The sequence below is a fragment of the Rhinatrema bivittatum genome, chromosome 9 (assembly GCF_901001135.1).
Source record: "Rhinatrema bivittatum chromosome 9, aRhiBiv1.1, whole genome shotgun sequence".
In the NCBI taxonomy this organism is placed as follows: Eukaryota; Metazoa; Chordata; class Amphibia; order Gymnophiona; family Rhinatrematidae; genus Rhinatrema; species Rhinatrema bivittatum.
The window spans coordinates 179,263,493-179,290,448 of record NC_042623.1 but is presented as its reverse complement, the minus strand read 5'-3'; the positions used below and the strand labels follow the sequence as shown (position 1 = coordinate 179,290,448).

Here is a 26,956-nt window from a genome sequence, read left to right as displayed (position 1 = left end):
AGGGCATGGGTGAAGAAGAGGATACAGATTCTTGGAAGATAGGGAAATTCCCCTGGTTTAGAACCATATCGGACCATGTTACGTTTTTTTCCATAGAGACGAATTGCCGGCCCTGCTTTCCCAGACCCTGAAGATGCTGGGAGTTCCTGGGGCGGACTCTGACGGAACCAAAGAAGAATCCCATTCTGATTTCCCTACGGAAATCCTCTTGCTACTTTCCAGTACTGAAAGCCATCCAGGAGTTGATTGACCTGGAATGGGATGCCCCAGAAGCAAGTTTTAAAGGTGGACTAGCATTAGAAGCTCTATACCCACTGGATCTGGCAGCAAGAGAACATTTGTGTTTCCCTATTTTGGATGCGCTGGTCTGTGCCATCTCTAAGTGGAAAACTATCCCAGTAGAGGAGCTGCCTTAAAGGATGCACACGATAGGTGGATGGAGTCCATCATTTAAACAGACCTTTGCTGCGATAGCAGTGACCTTACAGATTGCTTCTTGTTGTGCCCTGGTAGCTCGTTCATGCCTGCTTCTCACTCAGAAAGTGGATGACTCTGAGGTGAAGTCCAGAGCACTTATGGAACCCACAGCTGCCTTTTTAGCTGACGTGGGCTCAGACCTAGTCCGAACCTCGGCCAGAGGAGTGGCCTCAGTGGTGGTGGCCAGAAGACAGCTGTAGCTGTGGAATTGGTCAGCAGACGCAACCTCCAAGGCAAATCTCACAAAGATGCCTTTTAAAGGATCACTCCTCTTTGGAAGCGAATTGGAAAAGCTGGCCAGTAAATGGGGCAAATCTCCAGTACTCCGGCTACCAGAAGATAAGGAAAGTAGTTATAGCGCCCCTCGCCCATGAGGGGTCGATCCAGGGGCTCCCAAAGCTTTCGCCCCTACAGAAACCTGACAATTCAGAAGTCTTGGTCCTTTGGGAGAACATAAGAACATGCCATATTGGGTCAGACCAAGGGTCCATCAAGCCCAGCATCCTGTCTCCAACAATGGCCAATCCAGGCCATAAGAACCTGGCAAGTTCCCAAAAAACTAAGTCTGAAATGCTCCCTGTTCCACGCGCAGGTCACCAGAGGCACCAGAGGCACCAGAGGCACCAGAGGCACCAGAGGCAGGCAGAGCTCCGGAGTCTCAATGCGTGGATGAGACGATGGTGCAAGGAAGAGGGATTCAGTTTTGTTAGGAACTGGGGAACCTTTTGGGGAAGGGGGAGTCTCTTCCGAAGGGATGGGCTCCACCTTAACCAGGATGGAACCAGACTGCTGGCGCTAACCCTTAAAAAGGAGATAGAGCAGCTTTTAAACTAGAACAAAGGGGAAAGCCGACAGTCGCTCAGCAGCGCATGGTTCGGAGAGATGTATCTTTAAAGGATACTAATGATGCACTAGAATTAGGGCATCCCGACAGTGAGGTTCCAATAATTAGAAAAGTAGTCCAAATGCCTGTAACTAAAAACTCACCTGAGCTAAAAAAATTCTAACTTATCCCTATCAATTAAAAAGCAGAATAAAAATACAATCAAAAAACAAACTTTGAAATGTTTGTATGCTAATGCCAGAAGTCTAAGAAGTAAGATGGGAGAATTAGAATGTATAGCAGTAAATGATGACATAGACTTAATTGGCATCTCAGAGACATGGTGGAAAGAGGATAACCAATGGGACAGTGCTATACCGGGGTACAAATTATATCGCAATGACAGAGAGGAGCAGTCGGGAGGAGGTGTGGCGCTTTATGTCCGGGATGGCATAGAGTCCAACAGGATAAACATCCTGCATGAGACTAAATACAAAATTGAATCTTTATGGGTAGAAATCCCTTGTGTATCAGGGAAGACTACAGTGATAGGGGTATACTACCGTCCACCTGGTCAAGATGGTGAGATGGACAGTGAAATGCTAAGAGAAATTAGGGAAGCCAACCAAATTGGTAGTGCAGTAATAATGGGAGACTTCAATTACCCCAATATAGACTGGGTAAATGTATCATCGGGTCACGCTAGAGAGATAACGTTCCTGGATGGAATAAATGATAGCTTTATGGAGCAAATGGTTCAGGAACCGACGAGAGAGGGAGCAATTTTAGATCTAATTCTCAGTGGAGCACAGGACTTGGTGAGAGAGGTAACGGTGGTGGGGCCGCTTGGCAATAGTGATCATAATATGATCAGATTTGATTTAATGACTGGAAAAGGAACAGTGTGCAAATCCAAAGCTCTCGTGCTAAACTTTCAAAAGGGAAACTTTGATAAAATGAGAAAAATTGTTAGAAAAAAACTGAAAGGAGCAGCTACAAAAGTAAAAAATGTCCAAGAGGCGTGGTCATTGTTAAAAAATACCATTCTAGAAGCACAGTCCAGATGTATTCCACACATTAAGAAAGGTGGAAAGAAGGCAAAACGATTACCGGCATGGTTAAAAGGGGAGGTGAAAGAAGCTATTTTAGCCAAAAGATCTTCATTCAAAAATTGGAAGAAGGATCCAACAGAAGAAAATAGGATAAAGCATAAACATTGGCAAGTTAAATGTAAGACATTGATAAGACAGGCTAAGAGAGAATTTGAAAAAAAGTTGGCTGTAGAGGCAAAAACTCACAGTAAAAACTTTTTTTAAATATATCCGAAGCAGAAAGCCTGTGAGGGAGTCAGTTGGACCTTTAGATGATCGAGGGGTTAAAGGGGCACTTAGAGAAGATAAGGCCATCGCGGAAAGATTAAATGATTTCTTTGCTTCGGTGTTTACTGAAGAGGATGTTGGGGAGGTACCCGTAATGGAGAAGGTTTTCATGGGTAATGATTCAGATGGACTGAATCAAATCACGGTGAACCTAGAAGATGTGGTAGGCCTGATTGACAAACTGAAGAGTAGTAAATCACCTGGACCGGATGGTATACACCCCAGAGTTCTGAAGGAACTAAAAAATGAAATTTCAGACCTATTAGTAAAAATTTGTAACTTATCATTAAAATCATCCATTGTACCTGAAGACTGGAGGATAGCAAATGTAACCCCAATATTTAAAAAGGGCTCCAGGGGCGATCCGGGGAAACTACAGACCGGTTAGCCTGACTTCAGTGCCAGGAAAAATAGTGGAAAGTGTTCTAAACATCAAAATCACAGAACATATAGAAAGACATGGTTTAATGGAACAAAGTCAGCATGGCTTTACCCAGGGCAAGTCTTGCCTCACAAATCTGCTTCACTTTTTTGAAGGAGTTAATAAACATGTGGATAAAGGTGAACCGGTAGATATAGTATACTTGGATTTTCAGAAGGCGTTTGACAAAGTTCCTCATGAGAGGCTTCTAGGAAAAGTAAAAAGTCATGGGATAGGTGGCGATGTCCTTTCGTGGATTGCAAACTGGCTAAAAGACAGGAAACAGAGAGTAGGATTAAATGGGCAATTTTCTCAGTGGAAGGGAGTGGACAGTGGAGTGCCTCAGGGATCTGTATTGGGACCCTTACTGTTCAATATATTTATAAATGATCTGGAAAGAAATACGACGAGTGAGATAATCAAATTTGCAGATGACACAAAATTGTGCAGAGTAGTTAAATCACAAGCAGATTGTGATAAATTGCAGGAAGACCTTGTGAGACTGGAAAATTGGGCATCCAAATGGCAGATGAAATTTAATGTGGAAAAGTGCAAGGTGATGCATATAGGGAAAAATAACCCATGCTATAATTACACGATGTTGGGTTCCATATTAGGTGCTACAACCCAAGAAAGAGATCTAGGTGTCATAGTGGATAACACATTGAAATCGTCGGTTCAGTGTGCTGCGGCAGTCAAAAAAGCAAACAGAATGTTGGGAATTATTAGAAAAGGAATGATGAATAAAACGGAAAATGTCATAATGCCTCTGTATCGCTCCATGGTGAGACCGCACCTTGAATACTGTGTACAATTCTGGTCGCCGCATCTCAAAAAAGATATAATTGCGATGGAGAAGGTACAGAGAAGGGCTACCAAAATGATAAGGGGAATGGAACAACTCCCCTATGAGGAAAGACTAAAGAGATTAGGACTTTTCAGCTTGGAGAAGAGACGACTGAGGGGGGATATGATAGAGGTGTTTAAAATCATGAGAGGTCTAGAACGGGTAGATGTGAATCGGTTATTTACTCTTTCAGATAGTAGAAGGACTAGGGGACACTCCATGAAGTTAGCATGGGGCACATTTAAAACTAATCGGAGAAAGTTCTTTTTTACTCAACGCACAATTAAACTCTGGAATTTGTTGCCAGAGAATGTGGTTCGTGCAGGTAGTATAGCTGTGTTTAAAAAAGGATTGGATAAGTTCTTGGAGGAGAAGTCCATTACCTGCTATTAGGTTCACTTAGAGAATAGCCACTGCCATTAGCAATGGTTACATGGAATAGACTTAGTTTTTGGGTACTTGCCAGGTTCTTATGGCCTGGATTGGCCACTGTTGGAAACAGGATGCTGGGCTTGATGGACCCTTGGTCTGACCCAGTATGGCATTTTCTTATGTTCTTATGTTCTTATGTACTGTTCCTAGTAATAGCATTGGCTATTTTCTAAGTCAGCTTAATTAATAGCAGGTAATGGACTTCTCCAAAATTCAGTCCTTTCGTAGTTGGCAGCCCAAGAGAGGATCAGGCTCGGGTTCAGGTTCGTCCTGAACCCCCCAATGAAGTTTTGCCAACCCATCCTCGGAATGAGGTGATAGGGGGTTAAGTGTCCCTCTTCTACAAGAGGTGGGTCGAGATCACTTCCGACAAATGGGTACTGGAGGTCATATGAGAAGGATATGCGCTGGAATTTCACAGCACTTCTCGGGACATATTCATAATATCTCCTTGCCGCTCCTAGCACAAGAAGCAGGCAGTGGAAACTACCCTGTTAAGGCTCCTCAGGATGAGGGCTATAATCCCACTGCCTGTGCCCCAGGAAAATACAGTGCATTGTTCCATCTATTTCATCGTACCCAGGAAGGAAGGTTCCTTTCGCCCCATCCTGGACCTCAAGAGCATCAACAGACATCTACAAGTGATTCATTTCCTCATGAAAACCCTAAGCTTCCTGATAATGGCCATACAATCAGGAGAGTTCTTACCTCCCTGGACCTATCCAAGACCTACCTACATATTCCAATCCGGCAAGAACATAGTTTCCTATACTTTGCGGTACTGGGTCGTCATCATCAGTTCCGAGCACTGCCCTTTGGCTTGGCCACCGCCTCCAGAACATTTTCCAATATTGTGGTGGTCGTAGCGACAACATTGAGAAAAGAGGGAATTCTGGTGCACCCGTACTTGGACAACTAGTTGATCCAAGCAAAATCCGTGGAAGAGAGTCTACGGGTGACCAATGGGGTGACCACCTTGCTTCAGGTTGGGTCGTAAACCTGGAAAAAGCAGTCTCAACCCTTCCCAGTCCTTGGAATATCTGGGAGTCTGGTTCAACACCAAGCAGGGCAAGGTCTTCCTCCCGACCATGCGGTTAAAGAAGTTGATATCCTAAGTGCATCTGTTGATGAACACGATACGCCCAACAATGTGGAGCTATCTTCAAGTCCTTAGTTTGATAGCGGCACCCCTAGAAGTAGTGCCATGGGCGAGGCCACACATGTGACCACGTCAACGTTCCCTGCTGTCACGTTGGAACCCGCTGTCTCAAGACTATTTGATTTGCTCCCACTTAACGATGGACATATGCTCTCGGCTCCAGTGATGGCTGCAGGAAGCTCATCTGGGCAGGGATGTACCCCTGTCCCCTCCGAACTGGCTGGTCCTCACAACAGATGCAAGTCTCCAAGGCTGGGGAGCTCAATGTCAGGAATTAACGGTCCAGGGGCGTTGGACCAAGGAAGAGGCCCTCTGGAACATAAACCGTCTGAAAACCTGGGCAGTCAGATTGGAGTGTCCTACAATTCAGCCACATACTCCAGGGTCAAGCAGTCCACGTAATGTCAGACAATACAGCAACGGTAGCCTACATTAACCGCCAGGGTGGAACCAAAAACCAGCAAGTGACATGAGAGATGGATCTCCTTATGGAATGGGCGGAAATACATTTAAAGATTTCAGCCTCCCACATCACAGGATAAGACAATGTCAGAGCAGACTTTCTAAGCTGGGAGAGTCTGCATCCAGGAGAGTGGGCGTTGTCAGCCAAAGCCTTTCAGCTGGTAGTAGATCACTGGGATCTCCCGTCCATCGACCTGCTGGCTGCATCTCTCAATGCGAAGGTTACCCGATTCTTCAGTTGCAGAAGAGATCAGTTGACCCTGGGGATCGACCCTGTTGTTCAGACCTGGCCAGAAGAGGAACTGCTAAGCGCCTTCCCTCTGTGGCCCCTCTTAGGCAGGGTCATTGGCAGAATTGAGTGCCATAGGGGATTAGTCCTACCAGTAGCTCCAGACTGGCCCAGGCGTCCATGGTATGCACAGATTCCTTGTGGAGACTCCCTGTGCCTCCCACCGCACAGGGACCTGCTACAGCAGGAACTGGTCCTTCACGAGGATCCATCTCGATTCTGTCTTACGGTCTGGCCCTTGAGAGGGCTCGCCTGATGAAGCAAGGATATTCAGTGGCAGTAATTGCCACCTTACTCCATGCGTGGAAGTTCTCTATGTCTGTAGTGTATGTGTGGGTCTGGATCGCATTTGAAGCCTAGTGCAAGGAATGCGGTGTTTCCCCTCAGATCATCAAAAACCCACTAATTCTGGAATTTTGGCAGGACGGCTTGAATAAAGATCTGACCCTTAACTCCTTGAAGGTCCAGGTAGTGGCACTCTCCTAATTCAGGGGCAAGGTGAACGGAACCCATCTATCGGCTTATCCGGACATGGCCTGTTTTCTGAAAGGGGTGAAGCACCTCCAGCTGGTTGCTGGTTCCCTTGTGGAATCTTAATCTAGGAGTCTTTGGCAGGGCCTTCCTTTTGGCCGCTGCTCAGTCTTTCCTTCTGTTTGTTAACCCTGAAAATGGTGTTCCTGGTGGTTATATGCTCAGCACATCACACCTCTGAACTACAGGCATTGTCGTGTTGGGAACCGTTCCTCCGGATGATTCCAGGAACGTTACAGCTTTGTACCAGCCCATTGTTCTTGCCCAAGGTAGTCTTAGTTTCAGTTGAATCAGTCCATTTCGTTGCCATCCATAGATAAGCACAAGGACACAAATGAATATTGCCTCATCTGTCATTTGAATGTCAGTAGGCTTTTGGTGCAGTATCTGGAAGTTTCAGAACTGGTCCGAAAGACAGAACATCTGTTTGCCTTTCACAGTGGAAGGAAGCAGGGTAAACCAGCTTCGTGGCCTACCATAACTCGCAGGATTAAAGAGTTGGCCATCGATATCTGCCGAGCGGCAATGTGGTCCTCCTTGCACACCTTCTCCAGGTTCTATCGCCTGGACGTACAGTCTTCTGATGCAGCCTTTGCAAGGGCGGTATTAGCTGGACTGCAGGCAGCCTCCCGCCCCAATCGGGAGTAGCTTTGTACATCCCATTGGTCCTGAGTCCATCTGGCTAGACATTAGGAAATGGAGAAATTAATTACCTGATAATTTCGTTTTCCTTAGTGTAGACAGATGGACTCAGCATCCTGCCCATGGCTACCCAAGAACAGTACCAAGGATTCGCCCATGGAGTGGATATCGATTCCAAGAGATTGCAAGTAAGCAGTCATCCAGTCCCTAGATCAGGGCATCTATAATCTTACTGGGGTTCAGTGTTTGGTTGGGTATAGTTACAGTTATCAGTTTTTAATCAAGTTTTTTCGATAGTATGTCCACAGTGGATTTTGAAGAGAATACTGAAGGGCTGAGGTCACTACAGGGGTGTATCTAGGGTGACGTCAGCTTTGAAACCTGACTCCATCTCCATCTGCTGCAGGGGAGCATAAGCCATTGGTCCTGAGTCCATCGGTCTACACTGAGGAAAACAAAATTATCAGGTAAGTAACTTCTCCAATCCTATTTTGGTTTCCTTGCGTAAAGCCTCTTGTTTTTTTTCCCTGTGATGGAGGCCATTCAAGAATTAATTGATCTTGAGGGGGGGGGGGGGGGGGGCAGAGGCTATTTTCAAAGGGGGTTGGAAGGCCTATACCCTCTGGATCCAGTGGTAAAAGAGCACTTATGTTTTTTCCCAAGGTGGAAATGCACTTGTGTGTGCAGTCTCCAAGCAGATCACTGTTCCCATGGAAGGAGAAGCGGCCTTGAAGGGTGCTCATGATAAAAAGATTGAGACTATCCTTAAGCAAGCATTTGAAGCAGTGGCAATTACTTTGCAGATCACTTCTTGTTGTTTCTTGGTGGCTCACTCTTGTTTGCTTCTCTCCCAGGGGGTTGATGACTCTGAGGTAAACTCCAGGGTAGTTCTGGAACCAACTGTTGCCTCTTGGCGGAGGCGAGGTGTGATTTGGTCCGCATTTCAGCCAGAGGGGTGGCTTCTATAGTAGCAGCCAGGCGTCAGTTATGGTTGAGAAATTGGTCGGCTGATGTGACTTGCAAGGCTAGCCCACCCCCCACCCCATTGCCCCTTAATGGCTCGCTTTTGTTTGGTTGCGAGTTGGAGAATCTTGCCAGTAAGTTGGGCGAATCTCTGGTTCTTCATTTGCCTGAGGATAAGAAGCAGGCACAGTTCTCCCTTCGCATGAGAGGTCATGCTAGAGGATCCAAGCGTGTTCGACCTTGAAGAGGAGCAACCTTTAAAGGACTCAACCCCTTAGGTGGGTCTCAGTCCTTTCGACCCTAACAACCCAGAAGAGGTGCAGGCTTGGGTAGTGGAACCAATGAAGGTTTGCCGACCCATCCCCAGGAACAGGAGATGGGGAGGATGCCTCTTTTTTATCAGAGGTGGGTTGAAATCACATTTGATCAGTGAGTCCTGGAAGCAGTATGAGGGGAATATGCTCTGGGGCTTTGAGGTGTTTACCGGAGTGTGTTCATGGTGTCTCATTGCCGCTCATCACAAAAGGCAGCAGAAACTACATTGAGGGCTGTGGTCCCATTGTCCATGTCTCAAGAAAATACGGGGCAATTTTTCATTATTTTGTTGTGCTAAAGGAGGGCTCTCTTCGTTCCATCCTGGACCTCAAAGGCTTCAGTCATCGTCTGCATATGAAGCATTTTCGCATGAAGACATTGCGCTCGGTGATAATGGCCATGCAGTTGGGGGAATTTCTTACCTCTTTGGATCAGTCAGAGGCGTATCGCCACGTTCCCATCTGACTAGAACATCAACACTTCCTGCGATTTGCAGTTCAGGGACGCCACTTTCAGTTTCGGGCGCTACCCTTGGTCTGGCCACCACTCCTAGAACCTGTTCCAAGGTAATGGTGGTAGTTGCAGCAGAATCGAGAGAGGTTAGACTCCTAGTACACCCATATTTGGATGACTGACTGATTCGCGCCAAGTCACTGGAAGAGGGCTGCCTTGTGATTCGCAAGGTGATTTCCCTGTTACGAGAGCTCGGCCGGGTGGTGAACCTAGCCAAGAGCAGTCTTCAGCCTATTCAGTCACTAGACTCTCTAGGGGTTCAGTTGCTAGCTCAACGCCATCTGAACACTATGCACCCTACCGTATGGTTTTACCTGCAGATTCTTCGCTTAATGGCAGCGACCCTGGAAGTGCTGCCATGGGAGAGGGCACATATGTGTACTCTTCAGCGCTCCCTGCTGACTCTGTGGAATCTGCAGTCTTAGGACTATTTGATTCGGCTCCACCTGCCGATGGAGATCTTATCGCACCTGCAGTGGTGGCTGCAGGTGGATCATCTACGTAAGGGAGTTTCGCTATCCCCTCTGGACTGGCTAGTTCTGACAACCGGATGAGAGTTTCCTTGGTTGGGGAACTCGCTGTCAGGAGCTCATGTGCAAGGGTGCTGCAGTAGGAACCTTTCCGGAGCATCAATCGCCTGGAGGCCAGGGTGGTCCTGTTGGCATGTTTACAGTTTCACAACAGGCTGCAGGCTTGCTCAGTCCGGACAATGCAATGACTGTCACTGAAATCAGTCGGCAGGGAGGTCCCTAGAGCCAGCAAGTATTGCAGGAAATAGATCATCTTATGGAATGGGCAGAAGTGCATCTGCAGATCTCAGCCTTGCAGGCTAAGACACCGTAAGAATCACAAAACAAAAAATGCCAAAATGTGAGTAAACTCAACAATATACCAAAATGAACTCTCATGAAATTTTTTAATAAAAAAGTTTTTTTATAATGTGTTTTTAAAAAAAAGCTTTTTCCAGACAAGTGTATGTCTTGAAACATTTTTAAATGAAGGAAGTGGTAGTTTCATATCTTTATATAAAGGTACCAACCAGGTTACCCGCTCGTATTGTAATCATCAACTTACCACTATCCCCTGTGTTTTTTTTGTTTTGTTTTTTTATTAAGTCGGTGAAACTCAAAGAATGTTAAATATAAACAAAAGTTGAAGCCGTGAAAAAATGTGAAACATTATTCCAAACATAATAAATTCTTATATTGCACGTCACTGCTTATAACACGAAAAGTTATTCAGGAATGTTACTTAGCTGCACATCAAAGCTGTATCCTGGAAGCTCCTCAACGCTTCTGAAATGGTTTGGTAGCACTTCCTTTTCCCCAACGTGGCCAGGTTTCGGATTAGATCAGGGGTCCGGGCTCACCAAATAACCGGAAATTCTCCCGCTGTTCACATCAAGCTCCGTGCGCAAACCTTAGCTTCAGGCAATAGTTACTCTTCAGACATAGCACATCTAACATGAGGCAACGTAAGAGCAGACTTTCTCAGTAGGGAGAGTGGGCATTGTCAGACGAGGAGTTTCAGCTGATTCAGGATCACTGGGGTCTCCCGCTCCTGGACCTGTTGGCAACTTTGCGCACTGCAGAAGTTTTGCGATTCTTCGGTCACAGAAGAAATCTGAGGTCATTGAGGATCGATGCCCTAGTACAGGAGTGGTTGGAAGACAAGTTGCTGTATGTCCGTATCTTTATTAAAATTTGTTAATCGCGTAAATACTAGGCAATATGCAAAATAACATGCATAAAATTTTACATAAAACTGTACAGACATTACAAATAAAAAAACAAACTTTTTCACAGTGTCCTCCATGGCCCATCTTGGGCAGATTGATTCAAAGGATCAAACGCCAGAGAGGTGCTCTTGTCTGCTCCAGATTGACCTAAGAGACCGTGGCATGCAGATCTGCAGAGGCTCCTGGTGGATTCGCCTCTTTGACTTTCGGTGCACAGGAACCTGTTGCAGCAGGGGCCTGTCCTTCATGAAGATCTGATTTGATTTTGCCCTTGACAGGGCTCGCTTTCTGAAACGTGGGTACTCTGTGGCAGTGATCTCCTCTGCCTTGCTAAGAGATAGAAGGTTCTCCACTTCCTGGGCCTATGTGCAGATTTGGAGAGTGTTTGAGGCCTGGTGTGAGAATCGCAGTGCTCTTCCTTGATCGGTCAAGATACTGTTTATTTTGGAATTTTTGCAGGATGGCTTGACCCTTTATTCCTTAAGGGTACAAGTAACTGCTCTCATCTGTTTCAAGAGTCCAGTCAATGGTGGATCCTTGTCGGCTCATTCTGATGTGGTCTGTTTTCTGAAAGGAGTGGAACATCTTGGTCCTTTGTGTTTCCAGTGTCCCCGTGGAGTCTCAGTTTGGTTTTGGATTTTTTGGTAGGCCTACGTTTCATCTGCTATGTACTCTGGCCTTGCGGTTTCTGGCCTTGACCAGTGTTCTTTGTGGCAAATTGTTCTGTGTTTAGGATTTCCGAGCTGCAGGCCTTGTCTTGCCAGGAGCTGTTTCTCTTTTTACTGAAAGTGGTCTCTGAGTTTCAGTTGAACCAGTCTGCCTCCCTGCCATCTCTGGTCAGGGACAAAGATGTAGAAGAGTCTTGTCTGTTGCGGCCCTTGGATGTTAAGTGGCATATTGTTAGGTTTGTGGAGGTCACACTCGCTGGTCTTTTGCATAGGTTGGATCGCCTGTTTATCCTCAATGGCAGTACTAGACAGGAATGGAAAAAGAGCACTTGTGTATGAAATGGTCACAATTAAAAAATCTTAATTAGTATATTATTTGAAACACAATAAAAACACCTTAATACTGTTGAGTATAGCACATCAAACAGTAACACTTATCCCTATATACATGCATATGTTTAACAATCTAATATAAATACCTCCTCGCCTATATACAGGTTCATTATAAATACTGATTCACTTTTGTATCATATATTACTGGTTCACATACCAAAATCAAGACAGCACAATGTATTACAGCAATGCTTAACTCATTGTAAATTTTCTATGTCATAAGAGATTGTCAATTTGAGGTAAGTGCCTACTCAAAAAAGCATTGCTCAAGAGTATACAAAACAGACAACTGATACAGCGATAAATATGAACAATTTATATTTATTCAAAAACCAGCTTGATGTCATACCCAGGAGGAACATCATTTGTTAGTCTTCAAGCTGTGTGTGTATATGACCTCCAGGACTATGTTCAGATATTCAAAATATATATATATATATATTCTTGAAAATTTGTTGCATGTTTTTTAGTTTGACCTTTAGAAGTTCTGTCATTTCCTTTTCAGTTAGACATCATGGAACCCAAAGTCCCAGATGACATCTACAAAACACATCTGGAAAATAACAGTGAGTGTAAAATTATTTGTTGAAAAACATTCTGGTAATTTATATTGTCTGATCCAAATAGTATAAATGAAAGTTCTTTGATGATAAACCATTCTCTGATCTGCTGGGCTGGTACTGGGTGCACAGCATGGCAACTCCTCACTGCTATACTGAGCTGGCACTGGAGCCATGGCATGGTGACTTCTCATCACTGTACTGAGCCAGCACTGGGGCCATTCTCTGGTGACTCCTCACCACTGTGCTGAGCCAGCACTAAGGCTGTGGCATTGTGACTCCTCTCCACTATGCTGGGGCTGCAGTAGAAGACCGGAAGGCTCAACTGCATACTGTTCCCCGCATTCCCTGGATGAGGACTCCAGAGGTCACAGCAAGCGATCCAGGCTTCAAACTCCACAGCCTCAGCTTTCAGAGGCCCTGCACCCTTTGCAGTAGAAGAGGACCAGAAGTGTGCACCGAATCTCAAATCTCTCAGTCCATTGAGGGAAGATAAACTTAATGGTAGTTGAAGAGGATTGGTAAATATAGCTTTGGGAAATCTTAGGGCTTAAAAGGTTTGAAGAGAGGTGAAATAGTGGGATATATTCTTTAGAGTTTGTGTATGTCTGAGATAATAAGCAAGCCAGAGGGAGTTAATTCTAGTGCGTCTTTCCCTCCCACCCATTCCTAGCTCATCCCTTGATTTATAGGCAAGAGATACTTTCTCATTAAAATTCAGTCAGGCTCTTATCTAAATCACACTACTGCTCTAGTCCTTATTGAGAGTTTAATCATTCCCTTGTAGGTCACTGCCAGATTAATTAGTGAATATACCTATAAATTTAAAGGATTTAATTCCAGCTCCCATAGCAACCTAAACTTAACTAGGAACTCAACAAAATTAAGATGAATGCAGTAGTCCAGCAGCAAGAGGGGGCTTTGCAGTCTTTTGCATTGAGTGTCACATGTATGATTTTTTGCCTGCTGGTGAGGGGTTGTATGTGTGCAATCAGTGCAAGAGCTCCTGGCTGTCAGAGAACAAGTCCAATCTCTGGATGCTAGAGTGGCAGACCTTGAGAAGTTGAGGCAGACAGAGAGGTACATTGATGAGACCTTCAGGGACAAAGTAGCCAAGTCCCAAATCCATTCTGGCAACCCGGTGCTGCCTTGGATCAGAAAGGTCTCCCAGTTGGAGAGCATTACCCTGGTGAAGCAGGAAGTGATCCTGTAGCAAGGACCTGCTCTCCAGGTTATGCATTGTCCTCGGTGCGAGAGGACAAGTCTCTCAGGGCTACTGCCTAAAAAGGAAAGGTTAGGTTGGCCATCACAGTTCGTGATTCAATTATTAGAAATATAGATACATGGGTGGCTGATGGACATGAGAGACCGCCTGATAATTTGCCTACCTGATGCGAAGGTGGTAGACCTCACCTAGGTAGGATTATAGACAGTGCTGGATAGGAGCTGGCTGCCATGGTACATGTAGGCACCAAATGACATAGGAAAATGTGGGAGGGAGGTTCTGGAAGCCAATAGGATTTTAGATAGAAAGCTGAAAATCAGAACCTCCAGGGTAGCATTCTCTGAAATGCTTCCTGTTCCACGCGCAGGGCCCCAGAGGCAGGCAGAGCTCCGGAGTCTCAATGCGTGGATGAGACAATGGTGCAGGGAAGAGGGATTCAGTTTTGTAAGAAACTGGACAACCTTTTGGGGAAGGGGGAGACTTTTTTCCATGCCCGAGATCTTGGAGTTATAATAGACAGTCACCTGAACTTAAAGCAGTTTATAAAACACACAACAAGGGAGTGCTTCTACAAGCTACAAGTACTCAAAAAAACTCAAACCGCTCCTATTCCACCACGACTTCAGATCTGTACTTCAAGCTATTCTTTTCTCCAAGATAGACTATTGTAATTCCATTTTGCAAGGTCTACCGATCTCTACTATAAAACCCCTCCAGTTGCTCCAAAATGCAGCAGTGAGAATTTTAACAAATACTAATCGGAGAGCACATATCTCCCCTATCCTAAAAGATCTCCACTGGCTCCCTGTACACTTCAGGATCCTTCACAAATCTCTGACAATTATCCACAAAAATATTCACCATCAGACTCCGGTTGATCTTTTACACCCCCTCAAACTTCACTCGACGACCAGACCCTTAAGAGATGCCTACAAGGGATCCTTATATGTTCCCCCAATCAAATTTGTACAACACACAAACATCAGAGACAGGACATTCTCTACCGCAGGACCCTCCATTTGGAACGCTATACCCCCGGACCTCAGACAGGAAACCTGTTTACTAACTTTCAAAAAGAAACTAAAGACATGGCTATTCTGCCAAGCCTTCCCAGCCAATAGCCCAACAGCCTGATCTAGAACTATCATACCACCTACGTAAATAATCAAACTATCATCATGCTCATAAACTACCACTAGATTCTGCCCCTGCCTACCTCCCATACGCCATTGTATATAGTAACTTATTGTATATAGTAATTTATCTTCGTTCTCCCCCGCTTTGTTTCCTTCTCCCAGTTAAGGCTACCTTGTTGGAATGTAACTTTTATGCTCCTCAAATTGTCTCTTGTTATATGGTTGGTTATTGTTATGCTTTGTTTGATGTAAACCGAGTTGATTTGATATGTATCAAAGTCGGTATATAAAAGCCTTAAATAAATTAAATAATAAAATATAGTGTATTTGGATTTTCAGAAGGCGTTTGACAAAGTCCCTCATGAGAGGCTTCTAAGAAAACTAAAAAGTCATGGGATAGGAAGTGATGTCCTTTCATAGATTACAAACTGGTTAAAAGACAGGAAACAGAGTAGGATTAAATGGTCAATTTTCTCAGTGGAAAAGGGTAAACAGTGGAGTGCCTCAGGGATCTGTACTTGGAGCAGTGCTTTTTAATATATATATATAAATGATCTGGAAAGAAATACGACGAGTGAGGTTATCAAATTTGTGGATGATACAAAATTATTCAGAGTAGTTAAATCACAAGTGAATTGTGATACATTACAGGAGGACCTTGCAAGATTGAGTATCCAAATAGACTGGAAGATTGAGTATCCAAATAGGAGATGAAATGTAATGTGGACAAGGTGATGGCTGTAGTTACACGATGTTAGATCCTTTTCCTCGGTTGTAGCTTCTAATATGGAACCTAAGTGTCATATATTGAAATAGTCTGGTCAGTGTGCTGCGGCAGTCAAAAAAGCAAACAATGTTAGGAATTATTAGGAAGGGAAAAGGTAAATAAAACGGAAAATGTCATAATGCCTCTGTATCGCTCCATGGTGAGACCGCACCTTGAATACTGTGTACAATTCTGGTCGCCGCATCTCAAAAAGGATATAGCTGCAATGGAGAAGGTACAGAGAAGGGCAACCAAAATGATAGAGGAATGGAATGGCTCTCCTATGAGGAAAGGCTGAAGAGGTTAGGGCTGTTCAGCTTGCAGACGTGATAGCTGAGGGGGAGATATGGTAGAGGCCTTCAAAATCATGAGAGGTCTAGAACAGGTAAATGTGAATCTGTTATTTATTCTTTCAGATAATAGGACTAGGGGGCATTCCACGAATTAGCAAGTAGCACATTTAAAACTAATCAGAGAAAGTTCATTTTCATTCAGTGCACAATTAAGCTCTGGAATTTGTTGCCAGAGGATGTGGTTAGTGCAGTTATTGTAGCGGTGTTCAAAAAAGGATTGGATAAGTTCTTGGAGGAGAAGTCCATTACCTGCTATTAATTAAGTTTACTTAGGGAATAGCCACTGCTATAAATTGTATCAGTAGCATGGGATCTTCTTAGTGTTTGGGTACTTGCCAGGTTCTTATGGCCTGGATTGGCCACTGTTGGAAGCAGGATACTGGGCTTGTTGGACCCTTGATCTGACCCAGTATGGCATGTTCTTATGATTCCTGTCTGCTGTATTGGGGCTGTGCTGGGGCTGTGGCATGGTGATTCCATAGAAAAACTTGAATAATTGGATAATTACTTTGGTGGGCACATTGGTCTAGTGCAGTGCCAAGCAGGAGGCTGAAGTGCATTGGACCAGAATGAGCTGGGGCCCTGGTGAGAGAGGAGAGTAGAGCTATTGAATAGTAAGATTTGGGAAAGTATTGGCAGTCGTTCCTGGTGACTCCATGATGAGAATGAGAAAAGAATTGGCTGATAATCTTGGCACTGACAGATAAAAAGCAACAATAGCAGTAGGTTGATCTTCAGCTGAATGGCCATATGAAAGGCAGCCCTGTTCCCTGCTGATCTTGAGCCCAGGCTGGAATGCTTGGGATCTTCTATATCAGACTTGAAATGTGATTCTCCTTCTGGTGTTTTGGACTTCAGAGCAAGAAATTCTATAACCTCTTTTTTATAACACTAAGGTTTGATAGTGGAAGTTGCATTCATGAAATAGCCTGTGTCCTGCTTTTGTCTTGAATTTTCTATGGATTTGTCTCCAGGGATTTCCTCCATGGGATAAGTAACTATGCTCTTTTTATGTCTGCAGGGTTTGGGGGTAGTGGATCCCAGGTGGACTCCGCTCGTATGAATTTAGCCTCGTCCTTTGTGAACGGTTTTGTGAATGCTGCCTTCGGACAGGATAAATTGCTGACGGATGATGGCAACAAATGGCTGTACAAGAACAAAGACCATGGTAAGAGAGGCGAGGGGCTCGCTGCTGCAGTTCCCATGGAAAGAGAGGGGATTCCTCCCAGAACATTAATTATGCCACATTAATTGCCTGGAACACCCAGGCCAGCTTATGTCCTATCTAGGCTTTCCTCCTACCCAAGGGACTACTAACGTTCTGTATGCATTTCATTACTACTTTCTTAATCTGTGAGTGTGGCTGCTTCTCCCGGTCAAGTTTCTAACACGGAGGGCTTTTTTGCTTATTTCTTCAGGTATGTTGAGTGCTGCAGCCTCTCTGGGTATGATACTCTTATGGGATGTGGATGGAGGCCTGACTCAGATTGACAAATACTTATATTCTTCTGAGGATTACATTAAGGTGAGATGCAGTGACCAAGCTTTCTGGCATCAGACTGTGAGACTACATCAAATGCTCTCCTGTACTTGGGATGGGAGCATTCCTCGGATGTGCCTCTGCTTCCTGTATCGCTGTCTCTTTCTCAGCCTGCTACAGATTGTATTATACAAAACGGAGCAGTACTGTTCATCTTTAACAAATCTATTTTTTTCTCTTGTAGTCTGGTGCCCTTTTAGCCTGTGGTATTGTGAATTCTGGTGTGAGGAATGAGTGTGATCCTGCCTTGGCACTACTTTCAGACTATGTACTGCACAACAGCAACACCATGCGGATTGGAGCGATATTTGGGTAAGTGCACTCACCCCTGGCTTCCTACACTAAACAGACTGGTGCTCTCTCTGGGACAGTATGCTTTTCTCCTTCCTGTACCTTGGCGCTATCTCTGGGAGTGCATGCATGCTCGCAGACTGGCCTCCCTGCAGCTCCACCTCTTTCTTGCATCTTGTGGAAGACCAGCAGGATGGCAGTCCTCGCACATGGGTAACATCTGATGGAGCCTGGTACAGAAATCTTTTGTCAAAGTTTCTAGAACTTTGAGCTTCTCTGAGCGTGCTCATACATGCATTATATGAAGCTTCCATGGCTCAATTTCTTCTTTTCTACGGAGCCTCATGTCTTGCAGCAAATTGTGTCTTTCTTTCACTTCTAAAAAGGTTTTTGGTATATTTCGCTGGTTTTGGTTTCCCCCCCCCCCCCTGAAAATGGCATCATGTGGTTGATGCAAGGCCCTTGCGGTTCTCCCCTTATTGTCTTAGCCAGGGTTTTTGACTGTTTTGGTAAGTTTCATTTCGCAGTCGATTCCTCAGGGCAGCAGTGTGCTTTGTACCTGCCAGCCATCGAAGGCCGCCGCCATCGATTTTGACATGTCTTCATCAGGGTTTAAGTGGTGCCCTCAGTGTACAAGGACCATGTCTATCATGGATCCCCGTGATAAATGTGTCCTCTGCCAAAGGGCATTGCAAGATATCTGGGGTTGCAGCAAGAGAGCCAAGATGACTTCAAAAAGGGTGTAAGATCTGACTCGATAAGATGGAGTGACTCTTCGGGCCAGACAAGATCAGCATCAAGGGACTTTGGAGCAGCACAGATAGTCATAGACATCAGTTCTGTCAGCATCAACACCTTCCAGGGACGCCGGAGAAAGGCCATTGTTTGACATTGTCAATAATTTCTTGACAACATCAAGTTAATTATCTTTGGTCCTTCTGTGGTGCAGAGGCCGATCTGAGCATTGAGGGAAGCCGAAAAGCATCGGCATCGATAATAATCGATGCATGGTGCCAGGCACAGGAATGCAACAGTAGCTTTAGCTGTGATGCCCCAAAATGATCCCATGGTAAGGAGCGACAGTCCTCCATCGATTCCAAGTGTCTCCATGGTCTCCACCCGTCCTGATGCACACCACCGATCCTCCTCTCGGTTCCAAAGAGGATTTGGTTATTCCTTCTGGATTCCAGCTAGCCTTGGTATTGGCTGTCTTTGAGGAGGAGCTGGAGAGGCGCATGCAGCTGGCCACAGAGAGGGCCTTGTGAGGCCGCAGCATCGGGTACCAAAGTCTGAATCAGGACTGGCATCATCCATCTTCAAGCCGCTGCTGGAATCCCTGCATGCGCTCATCAGAGTGCGACCAACACAATCATTGGTGTTAATGGCCGGTGGGGCATCGGGGCAGTCACTGGCCAAAGCCAGTGGTCATAAAGACAGATTCCTTGAAAGTTTGGGACAACTCGCTGACAATGCAGTGACTTAGAGGAGGAACCCGGGTTCCATTCCCCGGGTCAGGAGATGCTGCAGAGGCAGCGCGGTAATGCATTTGGGGAGCTATGTCAAGGCTCACTCTGTCGAGCCATTGCAGTGCCTGTGGCCCATTTGCCACAAGTCCGCATGGAAGAGATCTGCAGAGCTGTGATGTGGAGCTCCATCCACTCATTCACATCTCATTACTGTCTGGATGGGGATGGCCGACGCAACAGCAGGTTTGGCCAATCTGTCCTTCAGAACATGTTTGAGGTTAAGAACCCAACTCTGTTTCCTCACAGGACCTGTTTTTTCTGTTCAGGCTACTTCCCTCCTGTTACCAACAAAACTTTGTTGTGCTATTGGCACCTGTTTTGTTGGTCCCCTTTTTTTTTTTTGTTGGGGAGCTGCTGACTGCCATCCTGCTTGTCCTTGGAGAAACCAAAGTTGGCTTACCTATAACAGGTGTTCTCAGAGGATAGAAGGCTGTCGGTCCCGCCTGCCTTCCCTTGGAGTTGTATTTCTGCTTCGTGCATAGTATTATTTTATTATTATCATCATCATCATCTTGAATTCTCTGAGTTAGAACTGAGGGGATCCCATGCGGATAAATGGTATAATACGTGCTGAGCATGATCAGATAGGCTCCATCAAAGTTCTAGAAACTGACATAAGGTTTCCATGCCAGCCTTCGTCGGATGGTGGCCTCCATGTGTGAGGACTGCTGTCCTCTGAGAACACCTGTTACAGGTAAGCAACGCTGCTTTCTCTCCTCAGTCTGCTCCTGTCCTTCTTGCACATCATACACTAACCAGATAGCCTTTTGTTCTTTTGTTTGCAGGCTGGGGCTAGCCTATGCAGGTTCCAATCGGGAGGATGTTCTCACACTACTACTCCCTGTTATGGGAGATTCTAAGTCCAGCATGGAGGTGAGTCTTGTGTTGATTCAGGAAGTCTCACCCCTTAAGAACATAAGAAATTGCCATACTGGGTCAGACCAAGGGTCCATCAAGCCCAGCATCCTGTTTCCAACAGTGGCCAATCCAGGCCATAAGAACCTGGCAAGTACCCAAAAACTTCTGCATGTGATGGTGCAATACATCAGAGTCCATGTTGAGGTTCTGAAAATTCACTTGTCTAAGCTCAAGTGCATTTTCATGGCTGGCAAGACAGCCAGCGTCAGGAAACAGTAATATCTTTGATCCTGCTCAAGTGATTTGGGAGGGAGGAGCCAGGTAGCGGCAAGCATTGTGGATGTGGAAATAGGAGGAGGAAGGTCTGACGTTTGAGCCCAGGTGGGGAAGGAAGCGGTATCTTCAGCCTCCATCAGAACCAGGGAGACTGCAGAAGTACTCAGGGGGAAGGGGAGAGAAGAAGAGTTGTAGGGATGAAAGGGAAATGAAATGTGATTCCTGTTTATACCTCAGATCATATATGGGCCTGTGCCCCATGCTTGGACCCCACCTGTAACCGGGCGCCACGAGCGGCAGCCTGGTGATGGCCTGGCCTGGTGGAACTTTGGCAGTGCATTGGGACATCCAGCATGGCTCTTTCTCCTCCCTTGGCCCTTCCTCCTCCTCTGAGCGTGCGGGTGGCCAGTGTGCCAATGATGTGGCCATGCGTATGGAAGGGGGAGGGGGAGAGAGCAATCACGGGCTGCTGACATCACGGCTGTTTAAAGGGCTGCGACCGGGGGCGCATTTGGCCTTTTTGTTCCAGATGCATGGTTTTGCCTTCCAACCAGCAGATGGAGACAGAGAAGAAAAGCTTTACTGACATGTCTACTTAACCTTGTTGGTCACCTGAAGTCCCTCGATATTTCTCTGTCTCCAGCAGATGGTAGAGATGATTTAAAGAAAAAGCAAAAAAACTAAAAACAAGAAATAAAAGGAGATGTTGGCTCCTGGGAGTGTTTGGTGCCACAGAGGACTAGACCCCCTGGTAGAGCAGAGGGGTTGGTGACCCTGCCTTTGTCTTGGCCTGTGGACAGTGAGGAGACTGAAAGACAGTGGTCTAATTCCCTCATTTTCCCAATGGAGATTGCACTCACTTCCCCCCCCCCCTCCAACAGCCGAAAGATTGTTGAAAAAAAAAGGCAGCTGAGGAAGAGAACGATGTGGCTAGGGCCGTGGGGAGAAGCTTGAGGCATCGGCTGCTGGGAAGACTGGAATCAGTTTCTTACCACCACAAGCCATTTTGGGGGAATCCTGCTCAGCCTGGTTAGAGTGGACGTACAGACTGGATGCAGCTAGTGCCACCGGTCAAGACTTGAGGCAGTGGTTGCAAGGAAGGCCGGGGTCCAGCTCTTAGTACCATGAGCAGTTTCAGGGGAATCTCTCTTGGCCTGGGTAGCATGGATGCAGATGCCGGGGTTGATACTTATCTTCGCGAGGGGAGGAATCCTTTTGAGGCAGGGTAGCAGTTTTGACTTGGATGCATAGGCCGGGGCGCGTTCAGTTTGGGTGCGCAGGCTGGGGCTGGTGTTTACCTCAGTGAGGGCGAATCCCTCTAAAACCGATTCCCTGTACGTACCAGGATCAGTCCAGGACACCTGGGTTGTGACTCCGCACCAGTAGATGGAGACAGACTAAAACTTGTGGGCGGAGCCATATATGCACCTGTGCCAGTCACAGCCCCTCAGTCTTACTCTGTCTCCAGTAGATGGTGCAGGTCCAGTCACAGCCCTGCCTGACCTGATTCTGGTGGTTAGTCAGGTTTGGTTTTTTGGGTTAGTTTTGTTAGGCCTAATGGTTTGTATACTAAATTGGGTTTTGTTTTTAATTCTTAGTTGGGTGCCCTGCCTCCCAGGGGGGTTGAGAGGTCCTGAGGGGACTACCCTCCCCCGGTTGAGGCCGCTGTCAGGGTCGAGGACCCGGCTGAGCTAGTGGCAGGGTCAGGGGTGACACCGGGGAGCCCGGTTCACTCACCCCTGCAGGAAAAGGGCTCCAGAACCAAGGACAGCTGCAAGCTGTGTAAAAAAAAAAAAAAAAAAAAAAAAAAAAAGGGGTTTTGTTTTTGTTGTGCCGGCTCTCCGTTTCCTCGCGTCTCCACTCCGTTTCGGGGGGGGGGGGCACCGGTAGCAGGAGGGAGGTCGCCGACTTTGAAATTTTTTTGTTTTGCTGCGTTTCCCGCCCGTTTTTCGCCGCGATCGCCGGCCTGCCGTGAGGGTCGGCCTGCGGCTCGGCTCGCGCATGCTTATCGCGGCAAGGTCTCTGCAGCTCCTGTCTCACGGGCGGAGGAGGAGTGCCCGGATCGCCTCCGGGGGTCCGGTCCTGAACCGCGCGATCGCCGCCGCGCGCGCGCGGGGGGGGGGGGGGGGGCCCTCGGCTGATAGGCCCCAAGGTTTTTGTTTTATTTCCCGCTCTGTACGAGTGCGGCGGCCATTTTAATTCCCAGCCGCGAAGTTGCTCGGTTCACAGCAGGAGATTCAGCTCTGCCCCCCACGCTTTTTCCGTAGCGGGGTCCGGCGGGGGGGGGGTCCCCACGGGGGGGGCCTCGTTCCCCGGTGGCTACCGCGGAGGCTTCTTCAGATTCGGGTTCTTGATTTTGTGGCGCAGGATTCTTTTCTTTTCAATTGTAAGCATAGTACGCGCAGCCGGAGGGGCGTCGCGGGGGAGGGCCACCCGTAGGTCTGCTCCAAGGAAGAAGAACACTATGGCTGTTGCGGAGGGCTCTCGGGAGCCCTCGCGGTGGACACATCCGCCGCGTGGCGTACCTCAGAAGTCGGAGAAGGAATCTTCATCTCCAGTTCACTCAGAGTCTCCAGAGGAGCCCCTGATGGGGGCCGAGGAGGCGGCTGCGGACGGTCCCGTCCAGCCCAGCGCGGGCAAAGGGACACTAGCCGTGGAAGGGGAGGTCCCCAAAGTGGTGCGGCTTTTTCGCAGGGAGGCAATGTCCCCGCTAATTCCAGCAATTCTTCAGGAACTGGCATTAGAGGCTCCGCCTGTGGTGGCCCGTCCAGAGGCAAACATGGATCCGGTGCTCTTAGGTCTCTTGGGGCCGGCAGTAGCATTTCCTTTTCACTTTTCATCGACAGATATCCTGTTCGGTGAATGGGATACGCCGGAGTTACGCTTGCAGGTCAGTAAGGCCATGGACAAGATTTACCCGCTACCCGAGGGTGCGCTGGAACTCCTTCGACTGCCGAAGGTGGATTCCGCAGTCTCTGTGGTGACGAAGAGGTCGACCATTCCGGTTACAGGAGCCACGGCTCTCCGGGATATACAGGATAGGAAGCGGGAAGTGCAACTCAAGAAGAGTTTGGAGGTGTCTGTCCTGGGTTGCGGGCTGCCATCTGTACCAACTTCGCTATACGCGCGAGCCTGCGCTGGGCCCAAGTTTTTCAGTCGAACCCAGGTCTGTCGGCGGCAGAGGCATCACAGGCAGATAGGTGGAGGCAGCAATTGCGTATGGGGCAGATGCTCTCCACGGGTTGCGGCGTACATCCACTAAGTCCAGGGTGGAGGCTGTATCGGTGCGTCGCCTGCTATGGCTACGTAACTGAGCTGCAGATGGTTCGTCCAAAGCGGCTGCCCGAGGACAAATTTCAGGGCGCGCTCCTCCTTTTCGGCCAGATCCCGTTTCCAAGGGCCCAGGAATTCGCGTGCTCAAAGGTCTACAGGTCCTTCCTATAGGTCACCTTCCTCCCGAATCCCTCAATGGCAGCAGTCTTTTCGGAGTACACGCTTCGGTAGACAGGGAGGAGCCCAAGTCTTCACTGTGATACGCGGCCGGCCCATCCCTCACCTCAGCCCCAGCACGTCGTTTCCAAGGTAGGGGCGCGGTTACCCTTGTTTGTCGAGGAATGGGCCAGTATAACTTCGGGCCAAGGGGTCCTCAATGTGATAACGCACGGCTACGCATTAGAGTTGTTCGTTCCCCAGCACTCAAATTCCTGGTCTCGCCGTGCAAGGCTCCCGAACAGAAGGCAGCAGTGCTAGACACCATCCGGTGCTTGGAAAGTTTGGGAGCCATTTTTCCCCGTTCCGATCAGTCAGCACGGCAAGGGGCGTTACTCCATTTATTTTATTGTTCCAAAGAAAGACTGCTCTTCTAGACCAATCCTGGATCTAAAAGGGGTGAACGGAAGCCGGCGTGTACCTCACTTCAAAATGGAGTTTATTTGGTCGGGGATCGCCTCGGGGCGTACAGGAGAGTTCCTGGCCTCACTAGATCTCATGGAGGCGTACCTTCACGTAGGCATTCAACTGTCGTTTCAGCGATCCCTAAGGTTCTGCGTCCTATGACGGTTTTATCAATTCAGGGCTCTCCCGCTTGGGGCTGGCAACGGCGCCTCGTACGTTCACGATGGTAATGGTCGTGGTTGCGGCGCAGCGACGCCAGGAGGGTGCTGGTTCATCCTTACCTGGACGATTGGTTGATTCGGGCGAGGTCCGAGAATCAGTGTCGGCTGGCGGTGGCCAGGGGCCTACAACTCTTGCAGTCTCTAGGCTGGATAGTCATTTTCAACAAGAGTCAAGTGGTACCCACGCAGACCTTGGAATACCTTCGACGACACGGTGCTGCGTGTTCCTCTCGCAGGACCGAAGGTGCGGACTGCAGTCTCGAGTGAGGCGCTTGCTGTCGCTACGCCTACCACGAGTCGGCAATTACCTGATGGTCCTGGGTCCTATGGCCTCCACTCTCGCGTTGGTCCCCGGGGCGTTCACTGATCTACGGCCATTACAGTCGTCCTTACTATCCCGCTGGAAGCCGATTTCGGGGGAATTCTACCGTCCACTTCCACTCGTAGGCCGGGCGAGATCCAGCCTGGCCTGGTGGCTCGATTCCAGTCTTCTGATCTCTGGAGTGTCACTCTTCGTGCCCACCTGGACAGTGGTGACCACGGATGCCAGTCTCTCCGGATGGGGAGCAGTCTGTCTAGGACAGTCAGTTCAAGGCCTATGGTCAGCGTCTCCAGCCCGAGGGGCTATCAACCGACAGGAGACCAGAGCGGTCCGGCGCTGCAATCGGTCCTACCTCTGCTGAGGGGACGGGCAGTCCGTGTTTTGTCGGACAACGCAACCACAGTGGCCTATATCACTCGCCAAGGAGGGACGAGAAGCCCACATCCATCGCCAAGGAGGGACGAGAAGCCCACAGGTAGCAGAGGAGGCGAGGCTCTTGATGGCTTGGTCGGAAATAAATCTCGACAACGTCGCAGTCTCTCACGCCGCCAGGATCGGCGACGTCCAGGTGGATTTTCTCAGCCGGCATCGTCGGGACCCCGGGGAATGGGAGCTGGCGGACGAAGCGTTTCGCCTCATCGGCAAGACGTGGGGTATTCCCACATGGACTGGATGGCCACAGGCTGCACTGCGAAGGCTCCGTGATTTTTCAATCGGTTTTGGGAAAGGGGAGCAGAAGCAGTCGACGCATTGGTGCTTCCCTGGCCGATGGATATCCTGCTGTACGTCTTTCCTCCGTGGCCGATGTTCGGCGAGATTCTGCGCCGCATAGTATTGCACCCGTTCAACATGATCATGGTGGCTCCGGAATGGCCTTGCCGTCCGTGGTTCGCGGACCTCTTTCAGTTTGTCGGGGGCGGCTACCATGCGTCCCATGCGTCTCCAGGGGGTCGCGGGGGCCCTTCCATCAGGGCCCCGTCTGGTTGCAGGATGCGGATCCCTACTGTCTCGCGGCATGGCGTTTTGAGTGGCCTCGGCTCCAGAGGAAAGGTTACTCTGACGCGGTGGTGGCTATGCTGCGGCGGTCCAGGAAGCAGTCTATGTCCTTGGCGTACGGCCGGGTCTGGGTAGTCTTTGGGGAATGGTGCGTGCAGCGGAGTGTGGCTCCCACTGCCGTTTCGGTATCTGGTCTTCTGGTTTTCTCCAGGCTGGTCTGGCCAAAGGCTTGGCATGCAGTTCCTGCGGGTCCAAGTGGTGGCGCTTGGTTGCTGGCGAGTCCTGATGTCTCCCGTTTTCTCCGGGGGGGCTAAGCTTTTCCGTTCTCCGTTGCGTTTCCTCTGCCCGTCCTGGAACCTTATTGGGTTCTTCCCACCCTGTGCACGGCACCGTTTGACCCTTGAAGCATACAACTCTTAGGGTCTTCGCATTAAAGACTGTATCCCTGGTGGCGATTGCCTCGGCGCGGCCCTTCTCAGAGTTGCAGGCTCTTTCCTGTAGAGATACGCCTCGGGGTATCCTTGCGGATGATCCCTTCCTCCCTACCTAAGGTCGTTTCGTTTTTCATCGGCATCAGTTAGTTGAGCTGTCCGCTTTGCGGCCGGGAGCTCCTCTGTTCCTTAAGCGAGGGACTTAAAGAGGCTTGCTGTGCGAAGATCCCTTCTACGCTACCTGGAGGTCACGAATTTCTTTCCGATAGCGGATCATTTGTTTTCCTTTTCGGGTCCAAAGAACGGGACCGCAGCATCCCACACGACGATTGCCCGTTGGCTAGAAGAAACCATTGGTTCGGCATACCTCGTGTGGGGAAAACCGATTCCTGGGGGCCTCAGGGCTCACTCGCCACGGTCTCCAGCGACTTCTTGGGTGGCGTCTTCGCAGGTGTCGCCTCCAGTGATTTGCAGGGCGGCTACCTGGAGGTCGTTACATACCTTCATTA

At 48.1% G+C, this 26,956-nt stretch overlaps 1 protein-coding gene across 1 annotated transcript in view; it reads left to right on the top strand.

Moving 5' to 3' along the window:
* The window catches only part of PSMD2 (proteasome 26S subunit, non-ATPase 2), a 153,010-nt gene that overhangs the window by 56,120 nt on the left and 69,934 nt on the right, over positions 1-26,956 (top strand). Inside the window, exons 8-12 of the mRNA XM_029617179.1 lie at positions 12,558-12,618; positions 17,114-17,260; positions 17,511-17,617; positions 17,817-17,944; positions 20,235-20,322. Of these exons, the coding sequence (XP_029473039.1) occupies positions 12,558-12,618; positions 17,114-17,260; positions 17,511-17,617; positions 17,817-17,944; positions 20,235-20,322 (531 nt within the window). The remainder of the gene's footprint in view (positions 1-12,557; positions 12,619-17,113; positions 17,261-17,510; positions 17,618-17,816; positions 17,945-20,234; positions 20,323-26,956) is intronic.